We start from the raw sequence: 16,873 nt of genomic DNA on the forward strand, positions 1-16,873 counted from the left end.
CCCCCAGTTCTCACCCTTTGCTCTCTGTAATTGTATTTCTTAAATTAAAGAAAGTGGTTGGTAGGCGAGTGTTTTTAATTATGAAGGTTGCCCAACTCTGTATCACACTCCAGCAGTCTGCTATCAGTGATCCTCTCCTTGGTTGGTGTTGAAGAAAAGTTCCTTGCGCAGCTGTGCAATAAACTGCCTATTCACAACAATGAACTGGGCACAAGGCGCACCACAACAGCTACACGTGTCAGTCTGCCACGAGAGCTGTGTTTCTGTCTGGATCACTGTCTATCTTTCAGCTCTGTCTGCTCTCACATATGAGCTGTCTGTCTGCTCAATGGTAGACTTATAGCTATACCATGTGCTAAGAAGACATAATCCCTACAATGTAGGGAAGACATTTAGAACAGCCGCTGTATTGTCGAACTGTGTCACACTTGACCCAGAAGCTTGACTCATGATCAAACAGAGGTGTGGATTGGGTAGCCTACACTCCTAGCTTTTGTGTTTCATATTAGGTCTAGGTTAATTCTCAAGCCTAATTGCAAATAATGGTATCTAATTTTTGTATGATTGTGCCTGCCATCTGCCCTCTTCTTTCACACACACGCGCGCGCGCACACACACACACACACACACACACACACACACACACACACACACACACACACACACACACACACACACACACACACACACACACACACACACACACACACACACACACACACACACACACACCTTCAGACCAGAGGACAAAGTTGATCATTAAAGTCAATTATTAAACTGTCCTGTGTGTGTGTGTGTGTGTGTGTGTGTGTGTCAAATGCCCTCAATCTGTGTGCTACATCTGTCTAAGTGGGTGAAGATAGAAGAGAGGAGGGAGAGAGAGAGAGAGATGGAGATAGAGATAGGATTAGACAGACAGACCGATCCCTGTTTTATTCCAATTTGAACTGTATTATTTATTGTTGAACTGTCAACACAGTACAGTACACCACACACACACACACACACATTCTGCATCTTAATGATTTGACATTAATTGAATAATAATAAATAAAGTCTATTTAATTGGACAGACAGACAGAAGCTGGGTTTCCATCCAAAGGTATCGCAACTTTTAATCGAATTTTCAGAAAGTCGTCAAAAGAAAATGCTTCCACCCACTACCGTTATGCATAATATCAGGAATGGTGAAGAGGAGGTTAAATTAATTGACATGATTAAAACATGGCCAGACGCCAGTCAAACCTAGCCTGGTAAACCAGCCGGTCACGTGAACTCACATTTCATTTCATTCTTCGTTCCCGTCTGGCCTGAAGCTTCACCCACTGTTTGCAGTGGGCGGAGGTTGGGCGGGTCTACTTGCCTTGACAGACAAGTCCTTCAGCCAATCAGCGTTGGATCCAGTCAAACCCAAATCCACTCGGGAGAACGGCAAAAACATATTTTCCACTGAGAAACTCTGCGGTTGCGGCGATACTCCTGTACTTGTTTAATTGTTGTTATTGAGTCTATTTCTGCAATAACTGCACTTTATGGCTGTTTAGACAAACGCTGACATTACTCCTCGAGGTGGACAGGCAAGGAGGCGGCCATTACTGTTTTGTTAGTGCAGTGCTAGTGGCGTTCCTAACCCTGTTCTCTGAATAAATGTGAGGTAAAGAGAAAACATCTTAGCCTGATATTCAGACTGAAGTGGAGGAAATCATGATGGAAAGCTTGGTGACGGAGAGCGCAAGTGCTGTCTGCCTCTGCTAACGTTATACACGTGTGCCAATGTCTCGCTATGAAAAACATGGTAAAATGTTTTACCAGACGCCACTCTTCAATTCGGCATATATATAATCCACGGAGATGTTACTGTAAGTGAATAAAATGTCAATTCTGGATGTGAGTCGCCTGAAATCCTGCTGTCTTCCTCCGTTAAAACTGCATGTTTTTGAATGGAGCTTGGGTACAGATTCACTAAAGCTGTTTCCATTGCATTTATTGCATTTGTTTTTATCGATACACCCTACTTTTCCGCCTCCCTCAAGCGTGAAAACTTTTTTGCTATACATGTATTTGGAGGTTTCATCAAATTGTCTGGTGTTTCCACTCAGGATTTTAATTGCGCAATTTTAAATATTGCATAAAAACAGGTGGATTGGAAACCCAACTAGAGAGAGACTGGTTGCAGTGGTCCAGCAGCATTATGTCCCAATCTCCAGTCTTTCCCCCAGACAGAGCAGCAGCCTTGTCAGAGGAATAGTCTCAGAGGAAAAGGCCAACCACCCCAACCAACCCCTCATTCACTCACTGACACCAGCCACCCTGCCAACTGGCAGCCTCAATACACAGCTGTGCCAGGGACACTGACTGACACACACACACGCACACGCACACACACACACACACACACACACACACACACACACACACACACACACACACACACACACACACACACACACACACACACAGTGTGACACACACACACACACACACACACACAACTGACAAGATACACTAACAAACAGTGAGAAACACACACACACAAAGCACTAAGAGTACACTCCATGTGTGCGCAGACACATGCCATTCATCTCCTGAAGTGATGACAATTCTGGCACTTGAGAATGGGACAATGTTACAGCATGTACTCCGTCCGAAATAGCTTCATCCAATTACGCATTTCAGATTGCAGTCGCTTATTTTCCTTATACGTTAATGGGGAGCTGGAATTGCAGGCACTGGTGCAGTGCCATGCTTGACCTCATCTGCCTCACCTCTGGCCACTGTGGGCAGTGTGAGTCAAAGCCTCTCGGGTGAGGGGGTGCATTAGGGGGTTAGGGGCTCAATGGGCAGGGCATGACACTGACACTGTTTGGAGCGTAGACGGTTCACCATTCCCTGTGCAGGTAGATAAGGGTCTCAAAATATATTGTGTCTAGTCATAATAACGTAAAGCATGTCAGAATAAAACAGCATGTGATGCATTCAATCACACAGGCCAGAGCACAATACAATGCCCCTGCTAGCTACACATTGCAGTGTGCACTGTACTGTATGTGAGCAGCAGCAGCGGTTTGAATGGGGAGGGCTTGTGCCTGTATGGGCGCCTTTGTTAGACTGCATGCTGCAGTGGGGCTGGGACTGGCTGTAGTGCAGAGGGCTGGGTCCATCCGAGGCTGCATGCATGGCGGTTTGAATATAACATTCACCTTCAATTCTGACAAGAAAGACACGGATTTAATGCCAATTTCTCTTATTTCATGTGTCATGTCCAAATTTGTTGTTAAGCAGCAACTATTTTCAGATTAATTTACACATGAGTAGATGATTCGTAGATTAGGCGGATGTCAAAGCCTGATGTGAGTTAAATTAGGGTTGCAAATGTGATGACGATGATGATGATGATGGTGATGGTGATCTGTTTGACTGGCAGCAGCCTGACCGGGGTCAGCGCAGCGGAGACCGAGATACAGACAGACCGTCCTACCTCAGCTGCTCTCCAGTCACCAGCACCTCGGCCATGCGCTCCAGCTCCGCAGCCTTCTTCTGCATGGTGTTGAGGATCCCGTCCATCGCTCTGCTGCTGTAACACAGGCACAGGCGAGAAAGTATTTTCTGTTTGTCAAAGAGCCACGAGCAAAGCCACGATTCTGCGAAAATGCAATGAAAAGTCAGGGTGTAGGCTAGTTGACCAGCTGACCAACATTCACGAAATAATGGTATGGAGCGATTGGCAAAACAGAGCAGTGCTGATTTCTCTAGATTGGTGAAAACAGTCAGCTCTAGTTCTCAACACATTGGCAGCAATTGTTCACTTCAGTAATCACTTACCCTTCGAGCAGCATGGGGAAAAAATTGTTTCTCAGTTATCGTGATATTCCTCGGGTTTGTGGGCTTTCACTCCATCCCAGAAAAAAACGAATGAAACGAGCGAGCAGTTAGAAATGACAGCCAAGGCAGTTCCTCCAGTCCGTGTGCAGCAGCATTCCCCCCAAAACCTCAGAGAACCAGTCCACCGTGGCTTTTCTGCACACACACACCGACTCAAACATGCGTCTTTCCTTCGCCAAATCCCTCGTATCTATATCGGTATCTTATCTATGTCGGTATCGTTAGACACAATACTGTTGGTGTGAGGCGGGCGGGTTGGAATGCAACGTGTTGTTTTTCCTCTCCACTGGCTGGGTTCGGTTTGGGTTCGTAGTGTGACAGACACACACGGGATCAGTGCACGTTTTTCTCCACGGCGCAGCGCAGGCTAGCGGGCAACGCCCCCGCATTGGGAGGATCTGCTGTCGTCACGGGGGGAGGCCGCAAGCGAGGGGGCGGGGGAAAGGGGAAGTGTCATTAGGCCCTGATTAGGCCTATGTAAATAGGACGAATCAGCGTGACGTCACTTGCCACCCAGAAATGCGGAACCCCGCGCAGTTAATAGTATGAGTTGTGCCAAACAAACATTAATATCTAAAAAAAAAACTATACATCACATCGCTTATATTTTGACATTCTGAGTGAGAGCAGAATTAGCTCAAGAGTTTCATGTATAATATGCATGTTGTGTTAGTTGTGTGAACTGTCGCAGTTTTTAAAATGTAAACAGAGTTAGCCGGCTAGTAAGACACACAAGCCTCGCGCCACTTGGGCTCCATAGGGTTCCATTGCCGTTGCCACCCAGTGACGCGGTTTGTTTACCAAAATGCTGTCGGCTGATCCCTCGTATATTTAAAAAAATCGCATCATACAAGGAAAACACACTTAAAAATATTGTAATATGTTTGATAAAATAAAAATAAAAACTCATTCTGAGGATTGATGGTCTCTCTGAAAGCTGTCACTCGAGCACTCCATGATGTGATCAGTGATGGTCACTCGAGCAATTGTGATGTCATCAGTGATGCAAAGTTGGGCAATTGTGCACTGTGCATGCCAATAGAGCAGGCGAGGCCACGCAGCAGCTGAGTTGCGGGTGAGGCTGCGCAGCTGCCGAGTTGCGGGTGAGGCCGTGCAGCTGCCGAGCTGTGTATGTGAGCTGCAGGGCGGGTGGAATTGAGCGCTTTTTAATTAAAATGGCCAAAAAACAGACACAATTTAATACTATACCGAAGATAATTAGGGTCACTTGCGATTTATTTATTTTAGTTCCGAGTTTAAAGCATAAAGTGATAATAATATTTCAGCTTTGTTCTCTTGGGTGACACCTATGGCGATGAGTGGTAATTGCAGGTGACATCCAAACAGTGTTGCATTATGTGACATTACTAATGTCACATAATGTCACTGCAAAGGCTTCCATCAATGAACCATAGCCTCAATCAACATTGTGAGTGTCTCTTAATTTTTTTTTTTTTTTTAGATGAAAATCTTTCGAGATTATAACTTTAAATCAGGATTCTGAGAATAAAGTCAGAATTCTGAGATTAAAATCAGAATTTTGAGAAAAAAGTTAGTTTTGAGATTAAAGTTAGAATTCTCAGATTAAAGTTTAAATCAGAATTATGCGGCGAAAAAGAAGCATACTATGTGACATCACTGACGATTATCGATACGATATTATCGATGGTGTAGGCCTACCGTAATTTGAATGTCACGGGTCCCTAGATTTTTGCGAGGTCAAATTAGGGTCCCGAGCCAAAAAAGGTTGGGAACCCCTGCTATAAGTGATGGAAAACACAAGGGCCATAAAACACCAAAAAGAAGAAGGAAAGCCATAAGAAGAAGCTACTGCTTGCGTACGATAATTTCCATCCAAAAACGATAATTTTGACCCTCAGGTATGATAATTCAACATTTCCCACCTGGCAACACTGAGTCTGTAGCACCGCTCTTCCTGAGGCTCTTGACAGAAGCAGGTGATGTAGGACCTGCAGCATACCACATAGCTCACTTGAAACAAGCATGTGGTGTAATCGATTTAGTTTAGTGGCTATTTGTCAAATAGTAGGCTATTGGACTATTTAGTTGGAACCTACTTATAACACAATTTTCTGCAAATGCTACTGTACTTACAATTGTCCTGCTTCCAGCTCTGATCCCACACACGGAAGGGACAGAAGGGGACACACCTCCCTTCTCTAAACCAGAAAACTGTGTGGTTTTGGGATGTATACACTGTAGGCCGACAAGACAACTAAGGTTGGCTACAACATTTATGCTTGTGTTTAGGTATGCAAAAACGATACACATGCTATTTAGATCCAAAATGGCCACTTTTGTATGAATGTATTTCACTATTTACGCCACACCACAGCAAACAAATCCACACAGCATGTTTCAAGGCCATGTTTTCCATCAACCCACAAGGTGAAGGCTGTATGAGAGGGAAGGTGACGAGGTGTTGATGCAATTTCTGCAATCGCTGAAGGTCTTTTCCATTGTTAAACAAACTATTATGCGCTTATGATCTGTTTATTTGTTTTTTCACTGAGTGGAGTCATGTTGACCACAGCGTCCGACCGCGACATCTGCTGGCCGAAAGAGGCACTGCGAGCAGTAAGTAGCCTATTTACGGTATTATGTTTAGAGCAAGGGCGGACGGTCCTGGGTTCAAACGAGGTCGGGTACTTCGTGCCGCAGTTTTATTATAGCAATAAGCCAATAAATCAATCAACCATCATGCGGCTGCCTGGCAAGAAACAGAGGTGTGACTGCCAACCAGGTCAAAATGTTGCATTACTGCCTCCACTTCCCAGAACCCTCCTTGGTTTTACTTCGCTTCAGCTCAAGCTCTCACTAATGCTTTAGCATGCATAGTGCACAAACTTGAATGCTCTTACCTTTTATTCCTTTTATTCAACATACTGTACTGGCTATTGGATCGGATGGAGGGCGAAGCCTCAGCGCTCGACAAGACTGATAATCAGGCATGTTCCGGGTTGTGTCATATAACACGCGCGGCCTGCGTGTAGGGCACAGTGCTGGAGACAAATCAAGACGGTTGGTGGTCGATAAACTTTTAGAGGTATGTGAAATCCTGTGCCTTCAAGAGACATGGTTAGCCAACCAAGACCTTGACAGGCTGAATACTCTACACAAGAACTTTAATGGAGTAGGAGAATCCACTACTGATCTCTGCGATAAAATTGTCCAAGGCAGAATACCGGGAGGTGTGGCAATTCTGTGGAACTGCAAACTCGACCCAATAGTGTCAGTGGTAAGGCTTGGTGTTGACTGGGCTATTGGAATCGAGGTTAAATATAATGACAGGAAATTCACCATCCTAAATATTTATACGCCTTATGAATCCTATGAAAATGTTGATGAATATTGTAACAGGTTAGCGTTTGTAAATGCATTTATTGAAGATAATGATTCCACTTGTGTGTATGTTGTGGGGGATTTGAATGCGGACATTTCGGATGATAATTCTCTGTTCGGTAAACAGCTATTACAGCTCTGCAATGTTAATAGTCTGATTTTATCAAGTAAATTGTTACTGCCTGAGAAGAGCTACACTTATGTCAGTGAAGCGTGGCATACAGTGTCATGGCTAGATCACTGCATAATATACTGCAGATGCACATGCCTCACTAGACAGCATGGATATGTTATGGCTTAGCCACCACTGATCACATTCACATTGTGTTGAATTTAAATGTTGAAAACATACCACTTTTAACGGTGGATGACAACAGAGGTGATGCAGGTAAGCTAGATTGGTCGCGCTTAACTTCTGAGGAAATTAACCGCTACCCCACTCATACTGACGTCCTGCTTGATTCTATTGAATTACCAAGGGACTGTGCTGTGATGTTAACTGTAAACATGAGAAACATGGTAAAGACCTTTGTTCCATGTATGACCTTATTGTTAAATATCTCTATGACTCTAGTAAACCGTTTTATAAAATAAATAATTGTTCTACAGCACAGCATGGTAAACCTGGCTGGAAGGAACATGTGGCAGAAGAACTACACTCTGTTGCTAGAGAAGCTTTTAAGTTGTGGGCAGAGGCAGGAAGGATAAGACAGGGGCCCCGGTTTGAACACAGGAAACGTACCAATGCCTTGTTTAAATATACTGTCCGCTTCATCAATAGGAATGAGGCTTCAATGCGAGCTGACTCCCAGGAAGCTGAGTAACAACTACTTTGATTTCTGTACTGTAAAGCCCCCTTACCATCTAATATTGATGGAGTATGTGGGTCAGATAAAATTGCTGAACTCTGGCGACAGCATTATTATAATTTGTTTAACTGTATTAGAAGTGACTCTTTTGTGACAGAAGATGTTGATGCCAATGAGAACTTAGCTGTCAGCTCTGAGGAAGTCCACCGTGCTTCTTCAATCTAGAAAACAATAAGGCATGTGGTACGGATCATATTACTGCTGAACATTTAAAACATGCCAGTCGTAAGGTCGTCCCCCTTCTTGCTCTATGTCTTTCTGGGTTATTTAAACATGGCATTTTACCAGACTCCATGATAGCTGTTTTACTTGTACCGGTCATCAAAGATAAAGCTGGTAAAATCAACAGCAAAGATAACTATAGACCGATTGCCCTAGCCAGCATACTGTACTCTCAAAAGTACTAGAGAGAATTTTGCTGGTCAGAATTGAATTGTATATTGTTACCACTGATAATCAGTTTGGTTTTAAATGTAAACATGGGACAGACATGTGTATATTTGCTTTAAAAGAAATAATAACCAAATACAGAAGCCAAAACTCAACGTTTTTGTGCTTTATAGATGCCTCTAAGGCTTTTGACAGAGTTAATCATAAACTGTTTAATAAGTTGTCCCAAAGAGGGATTCCCAAGTTTATTATTCGAATCCTAGCATTTTGGTATGTACATTCAGTCTATGCAAATAAGATGGGGTAACTCGGTGTCTGCTCCTTTTAGTGTGGGTAATGGTGTCCGCCAAGGCAGCATTCTTTCCCCTTCCTTGTTTAATGTGTATATGGATGACTTGTCCGCTCAACTCAATGCGTGTACAACTGGCTGTGTTGTCGGAGACTGTTTTTAATCATCTTATGACTTGGTTGTGTTCTCTCCGTATAGTGCTGGTCTACAACAGCTACTTAAGATATGCTCCCAGTACGGTATAGAATGTGACATCCAATACAACGCCAAGAAGAGTAACATTATGATTGTGCGTTGTAAAGAAGATCGAAAGTCAGTTTTCCCTGATTTTTATTTGAGTAACAATGTTCTTGAAGTGTGTACTGAGATTAAATACTTAGGCCATTGTATTACAGATGATTTGTCTGATGATAACGATATTCAGAGACAGCTTTGTAAACTATATGCACAGGCAAACATTTTGATTCGCAAATTTCATATGTGTACTTCAGATGTCAAAGTCTCACTGTTCAGAGCGTACTGTACGCCGCTGTATACTGCTCACCTGTGGAGCAGCTACAGGAAAAGCAGCATGCAAAGACTAAACATGGCCTATAATGATGCACTACAGCTGTTGTTGCGTCCCTAGATGGCACAGTGCCAGCCAGCTGTTTGTCAGTGTAGGTATACCTACATTTAAAGCACTTTTAAGAAACCTCATGTACAGATTTATGTGTCGTCTAGATGACTCGATGAAGAGTGTTATTGTGGCCTTAAGTAATCCTGTCAAAAGTAACACCAGGTTCAACTCAACCATGTGGCAACATTGGCGAAAGAGCCTCTATGTATGACTGTAATCTTGATATCAAGGTCTGTTGTTTTTATATTTTTTCTACATTTTGTATTGTATTGTAAGGTGTGAGGGACAGTTTCTTCCCGCAGGCCACGAGACTCCTTAACATACACAAATAGTGTAGTAGCTGTACTGTACCGCACTGTAGCTGCTACCATTATGTATGTCTAATGTTTAATTGTATGTTTATGCTATTTGCACCTGTACGTCAAATACGTCGAATTTAAAATGTTTAAGTACGTCTAAAGTATGCACATGACATGTGCACCTATGTGCAGTGAATATGCCACTGTCTCTGACTTGTCTTATCACTCTACTGCCTTATTGCTTGTTGTGTCTCTTGTTGTTTTTGCACTCATATGCCCTGTTATATTTGTACTATGTTGTAAACGGAGTCCACAGCACAAGAATTTCACACGTGATACTTGTACTACGGAGTGACAATAAAAATCTTGAATCTTGAATCTGTTACGTTCTCCTATGGACCTTCCTAAGTGTCTGGAATAAAGTTGAATTGAATATTCCATAAAAGTGAAGCTTTCGAACCACCCAGGTGACACGACGGTGACGTGGAACACCGCAGCCGCACCTGAAGGCATCAGCTGGCCGATCCCTGTCTGTGATTGGACGCGACCGTCAGCCATTTTGTAGCGGCCTGCCAGACAAAACCCCACTTCTGCCACATTCAACATTAAAGCCAGACGTATATTTTTTTGCTCTCGACCTTGCTATTTAGCTTCCTCGCCTAACCACCATTCATCTAAACTGTCCCCCGTGTCACGGAGTAGCGGACTGGGAGTCCTCGGCTGTCAAGTTTCTCCTGCCCGACGACGGCTTCCTTCACCCGGACGACGAACTTTGGCTGCGACAGCTAAGTAGTATTTTACACGTGTTAGACCGATCTTTAAGAAGAGGCCGTCTAATTGTATGCTACGTTAGATAGCGTTAACTTGTTTGGTCTGCTAAGCTATCCTCACGTGAGTCCCGGAGACTCCTCTCCTTAGCACAGTTAGCTGTTCCGACAGCTTCATGCTTAGGCTTACGTGTTCCGTAACTAGTGCTTCGTTGCTACCTCTGTGTTACATTATAGCACTTTAGCTTGCCTTGAGATTGACCGGCCGCTAGGTTGAGACTAGCCAGCTGCGCCTCGCGCACGCTTCCCGGCTGAATTACGTGCTGTTAGCCGTTGCTTGCTACCGAGATAGCTTACGAAGCTGCGACTCGTTCGCTTATTAGCGGCACGTGCTCTTTCTCGGCGACACGCTCGCTTCTTAGCTCGGCTGCCAGTCAGTCGCTAGCTTCTTCTTGGCCATGGCATCGAAGCTCGATGCAGAGGTGCGCTGCCATCGCTGCGACGCTTGGCTGTCCCCTAATGACACACACACTGTGTGTGTGACTTGCTTGGGCCACGCTCACGCTGAGCGCTGCCTGGGGGACCCGGATTTCTGTTCCCTATGCGCCTTGATGACCCCGCAGGCTATATAATGTAGGGCCTCTCTCTTCAGACCCGAGCAGCCCAGAAACGCTACCGCCTTACAGGGCGAGGCCGTGTCGCATCAGGCGGCATCTAGTGATCCGCTTACCTCTACTCTGACGTCCCGCTGCCTCTCGGCTAACAGGGCTCCCAGCAGGATTCTCGGGAAGGTTCTCAGCATGGGTCCCACCATTCTCCCCCCCCCCTCCCTCCACTAGAGGAGGATGCTCGTAGTTTGGTTGAGTTTCACTCCCAACTATGGGGTGAGTCGATGGACTGCATCTCCAGGGGGTCTGGGTCTGTCTACCATGAGGACGATGACACGGGCTCTCTAATGGGAGGCCCGGATCGGTCGGGGCCTCACCCCTCGGGGGTTCCTCCCCCTGACAACATCTTGGCCGAGTCATACCAGAAGGAGTTCAGGGAAGTATTATCCAGGGCCGTCGCCGAGCTCGGCATTGAATGGTCCGCACCCCCGGCCCCCGAGAAGTCGCTTTTCAGCACGCGCCACTTCTGTCCCGTCGGACACGGCCAACGACACAGTTTACCTTGCTGCGAGGACGTGCGACGCGCGGTCCATCGGTCCTGGGGTGCCCCCCTCACGACCAGGGCCCCCATCCAGGTTTTCGCCTGCTGGTCGGGCAGAGGGGGACTCCCCGCCCTCTTCCGGTCCAGACCCGGTGCCGCTCGGGTCGTCCGGCGGCGGCCCGACCCCTGCCAATGCAGGTGTGAGGAGACCAGGTGGGCCAGGCAGTAACGCCGACACAGTACCCCTGCTCCAAGGCGCCAAGCCTGCCCTGTCGAGCAATCTCCCCACTTGGAAGAGGTTTGTTCTCCGAAACCTTGGGTGCTTCGAAATCTGACAAAGGGCTACACGCTGCAGTTCGCTTGCCCCCCTCCCTTCAACGGCATCCCCGCTTCGGGACCGGCGGACGAGGGTTCCATGGCTGTTGGAGAGAGTTGGTGACTTGATTGCCCTGTCGGTGCAACAGTCATGCATGGTGTTCTCTGATGATGAGCGCAGGGTCACGCTTCGCCCCAACCCCGCTTACCAGCCCAAGAAGATTAGGGCCAGGTTCAGGTCTATGACCATAGATCTGGTAGCGTTTAACCCTCCTTCCTCGGATCCGATGGAGGAGAGGAGACTCCAGGCGCTTTGTCCCGTACGGGCACTTCTAGCCTATGTGAATAAGACACGCACATTGCACACTTCTAACCAGCTCTTGGTATGCCATGGAGCTCAGGCTTTAGGTAAGCCTCTGTCCAAGGAGCGCTTGTCGCATTGGATAGTTGAGGCCATTACTCTGGCCTACTCTGCCGTTGGGAAGATTCCACCGGAGGGCATTAAAGCTCACTCTACGCAGGGTGTTGCTACATCTTGGGCGCTATTGCGCGGTGTATCGGTAGAGGACATGTGTGCTGCGGCATCATGGTCAACCCACCACACCTTCGTGAGGTATTATAGCCTGGACGTGGTAGGCACGAAGTTCGCTCACACAGTCTTATCAGCCTCCACAAGTTAGATGCCTCACGGCCCGCTCCGTTAAACCTACTGGGTTCCCGTGCGCTATGCCATGACGGCCCTTTTTCGTCTGAAGGTCGCACCGCGGTGTTTCGTTGCAGCAAGGACGGTTTGTAGGTAGCATTAGCGAGAGCTCGAGCTGAAGCGAAGTAAAACATAGGGGTTGTGCAACAACCCAGGTTTTACGAGTGAAAGCAAGAGCTCTCACTATCCAGCCTTGCTGTCCGGGTATACTGTATACTTGGCTCAATGTTGAATGCTTGGAGTGGGGTTTCCCTGTCTGGTGGGCCGCTACAAAATGGCTGACGGTCGCGTCCAATCACAGACAGGGATCGGCCAGGTGATGCCTTCAGGTGCAGCTGCGGTGTTTCACGTCACCGTCGCGTCACCTGGGTGGTTCGAAAGGTTCACTTTTATGGAATAAAAGGTAAGAGCATTCAAGTCTGTGCACTATGCGTGCATTAGTGAGAGCTCTGGCTTTCACTCGTAAAACCTGGGTTGTTGCACAACCCTTACGTTTTTCCCTGTGACAGGGAAGTGCAGCGTGAACGCAAATATGCCAGGCGCGGATGTTCCGAGATGAAACCTCCAGTGGTCCGAGTTGTCATGAATGTGGTGTTATCACCCAATAGCCTAGTGTGTGTGTGTGTGGGGGGGCTCCCCCACTTCTCCAGATAGCACTACACCTCTGACATGGAGTAACACAGATGCAAGCAAGACATTAATTAGGGCCCCGGCACTGGATCACCTAGCCCTTAGCAGGAACGCTGGTAATTCAGATCATACGACCTGAATACAGCGTCCTTTTCCAGACAAGCAGTCTGGGTTCACAGTTATACCCTCAAGCCACAAAAAGGTCGTCCAAGAAGGACTTTACAAGTGTCGCACCGAAATTTCAAACTCACCCACCGTCACCGGACAGTCTTGCAGTCAATCGCTCTAGGGTTTTGAAAGTCAGTGAGGCTGATAAACATTTTTAATTATTTTTCATAAACTGGTCGGGGTTGATCCTTTCTATACAACAATTTAAGATGCCGCCGGCGTCGGCGACCCCGGTCGACACGTTTTTAGAAAAGAATTGCTGACTTTGGGCTGTTGGGGAATTCTCAAATCTGTTCAGAGTAAACCCTCGTCCCAAACATATTTATTTATTTAGGCCTATTTATTTATTTTTTAATCAGGGACAGTGCACATTAATCAACATCAATATCAATATCAATGTAAATGTGCCAGGGTTAGCTTAAGAGCTAATTTGCACCTGTAGTCCCTGAGCAGGAGTCAATTAAAAGGTACATTAAAAATAATTCATACAAAACACAGAATATCGCAAATCATAGAAACAGTATACAAGTCCAATTGTAAAATCACATTGCAATATTAATATACAACCACAACATCTGGACAGATGATCCATTTGTATGTGCCCTATGTTTAAATCTACCTAGAGACATTCGTGCGTACATGTTTGTTTAGATTTTTAGTATTTTTTTTTAACCAGGCTGTAAACATGCTTAATCCTGTTGTAAAGTCAGCCATTTTAACATGGGGGTGAACGGGGAACTACTCCCTTTTGGAGCCAGCCTCAAGTGGCCATTCGAGTATCACTTCCTCTGTCAAAGGCCGAGCTAGCCCACTGGGCTAGACTCTGATGGTGGAGTCAGAGTGCGTGATGTAGCGGCGGCTGGACTCAGGCTCTGATACAGTAGGAGTCAGAGTGCGTGATGTAGCGGAGGCTGGACTCAGACTCTTATACAGTAGGAGTCAGAGTGCGTGATATAGCGGAGGCGGGACTCAGACTCTGATGCAGTAGGAGTCAGAGTGCGTGATATAGCGGAGGCGGGACTCAGACTCTGATGCAGTAGGAGTCAGAGTGTATGACGTAGTGGACTCAGACTCTGATGCAGTAGGAGTCAGAGTGCGTGATATAGCGGAGGCGGGACTCAGACTCTGATGCAGTAGAAGTCAGAGTGCTTGATATAGCGGAGGCTGGAGTCAGGCTCTGATGCAGTAGGAGTCTTACCCCTTTTCCACCGTGTATGACGTAGTGGACTCAGACTCTGATGCAATAGGAGTCAGAGTGTGTGATATAGTGGAGGCTGGAGTCAGGCTCTGATGCAGTAGGAGTCAGAGTGTGTGATGTAACGGAGGCCGGAGTCAGGCTCTGATGCAGTAGGAGTCAGAGTGTGTGATGTAACGGAGGCTGGAGTCAGGCTCTGATGCAGTAGGAGTCAGAGTGCGTGATGTAGCGGCCTCAGACTCTGATGCAGTAAGAGTCAGAGTGCGTGACGTAGCGGACCCAGCGCTGGGCGGGGCCCAGCTGGACGGGGGTCAGCCTCAGGAAGCGGATCTGCAGCCCACTGGCCGTGACCTTTGGCAGCTCGAAGGTCAGACCCACCGGCCCCACCTCCAACATGGACGCCGAGCTGAGGCCCGGAACCTCCAACTGAACAACACAGAGAGAGACAGAGTCAGAGAGGGAGAGAGAGACAGTTATTAAGGAGTTATTAAAGATACCTTAAACTGAGCTAATGGAGTTATCAAGGAGTTATTAAAGATTATTGTTTGAAGTGGGGTCCTATCAGCTAGTTCCATACACTAACTGAAATAGGTAAAGCGTTCTGGACGCTGAGCACACCGTGTATCGAGACCCGGCACTCTGAAGCAGCAGCCTCCAGAGCTCTGTCTCTCTAGTTCAGGGGGCCAAGAACTAAAATGTAATTTAGCCACCTAAAACAACGCCCACCTAAACAAATCAATATCAGTGTACATGTACGCTCTATTTTGACCATTTTCCGAGCTTTACTTTACCGTCAAACAGCCCTCTCATTCGGCACTACATTTCCTCCCAACCGTAGGACTACCGTATTCCTGCCCGCCGGCGCCCCCTGTATGGCCCGCGATGGAATTGCAAAAAAATAATAATAATTATGTTTTGTTTTTTGTTTTTTTTACAATGCACCTGAACGCAACATGCAAGATACCCGCTGAATAAGTTTCCAAATGTTCATGTCATTCTGGCCAATACTCCACTTCTGTTATACTGTTATAACATTTCAGTCTGGAATATGGTATATCTTTCAATAATCTTTATGACTAAAAGGCTAAAAGTAATCTCATGTGTAAGAAATGACTGTTCTACATTGAAGTAAACATTTAAATAATTAACTCGTTGGTTTTCGATTTATTTAGCTTCAAGAGTGCATTTTTGTTCTTTTTTCTTTTTGTGTGACCCTCAACACAGGCTTTGAGAATCCCGGGCCACTTACTGATACTTTTTTTTGTGATCAAATGTTTTTTATTTTCACTTTCAGTTTCAGTTCACAGATCATACATGACAAAAAACAAACAGACAAGAACAAAACAATGATAAACAAATAGACGGACAAATTGTCAGGTAAAGCCATAAACTGGCAGCAAGCGACGCGCCGAAATGCATCCATACCTCCTAACCTAGATAGACTATAGTCCATAGGAATCCCAGCACAGAGAAATCAATAGACCCCCTCAATATCTCCTCAGAATCTCAGTGCTAATTCCACCGCAGCAGCAATAGGGTGTGGATCACTGGGCTCATAAGGATTATATAAATTCTTTAGATAGCAACCACTGACATCACAGACTGCCAAATTCAGAGCACCACCTGTAAAATAAACAAAAGAAGAAGAAAACAAAACAGACATGACGACAAATTAAAATGAAATTAAATGAAAAGAAATCAAATGAAATGAAATCAAATGTATGGCGCCACCCCCCACCCCCCCAGATACAACAATTACACACTTCAGGGGAGTAGGATTTTAAAAAGAAATACTGGTCAAGGTCTGGTATCGAAAAAAGAGGATCATGCTAAGAAATCTTTGAGTGAATTGATAACATTCTGCCAGTTGATTAAGGTAGATTCACTTGCACCATTTATTCTAGCAGTTGACATCTCCAGGTACACGACATCTAAATAAGTAAGAACCCATTGCCTAATGGTAAGAGAGTGAGGAGGCTTCCAACGCATCGCAATCATCTTTTTCGCAGCTGTAATACCAGCTAGTACAGTACGCTTTGTGGCTTTGGGCATATTGACCCCGGACAAGTCATTCAGCAGTAACGTGGAAGCAGTCATTGGGATTGTTGTAGATATTAATTCAGACAACTTAGCAGACATGTTGGACCAAAACTGAACAACTGGAGGACCACTTACTGATACTTATGCTTAAATTAACCCACTCATATTCTGGATTTCAAGAAAAACATTTCGGCT

At 45.8% G+C, this 16,873-nt stretch overlaps 2 protein-coding genes across 3 annotated transcripts in view; both read right to left on the minus strand.

Annotated features, from left to right (window-relative positions):
- Positions 1-4,180, minus strand: part of deptor (DEP domain containing MTOR-interacting protein) — a 70,052-nt gene extending 65,872 nt beyond the window's left edge. The window contains exons 1-2 of one of the 2 annotated variants that reach the window (XM_083640254.1): positions 3,823-4,180; positions 3,479-3,571 (exon numbers count right to left, since the gene is read on the minus strand). In XM_083640254.1, the coding sequence (XP_083496380.1) occupies positions 3,479-3,571; positions 3,823-3,836 (107 nt within the window). In that variant the 5' untranslated portion in view covers positions 3,837-4,180. Of the gene's footprint in view, positions 1-3,478; positions 3,575-3,822 lie in introns of both variants that reach the window. The other variant, XM_083640253.1, reaches the window with a different exon arrangement.
- A 9,608-nt stretch (positions 4,181-13,788) lies between these two features.
- The window catches only part of ap4m1 (adaptor related protein complex 4 subunit mu 1), a 62,037-nt gene continuing 58,952 nt past the window's right edge, over positions 13,789-16,873 (minus strand). Inside the window, exon 16 of the mRNA XM_083640349.1 lies at positions 13,789-15,064. Coding sequence (XP_083496475.1) covers positions 14,873-15,064 — 192 coding nt within the window. The 3' untranslated portion in view covers positions 13,789-14,872. The remainder of the gene's footprint in view (positions 15,065-16,873) is intronic.

Source organism: Poromitra crassiceps, assembly GCF_964638095.1.
Source record: "Poromitra crassiceps genome assembly, chromosome: 1".
NCBI classification, from domain to species: Eukaryota; Metazoa; Chordata; class Actinopteri; order Beryciformes; family Melamphaidae; genus Poromitra; species Poromitra crassiceps.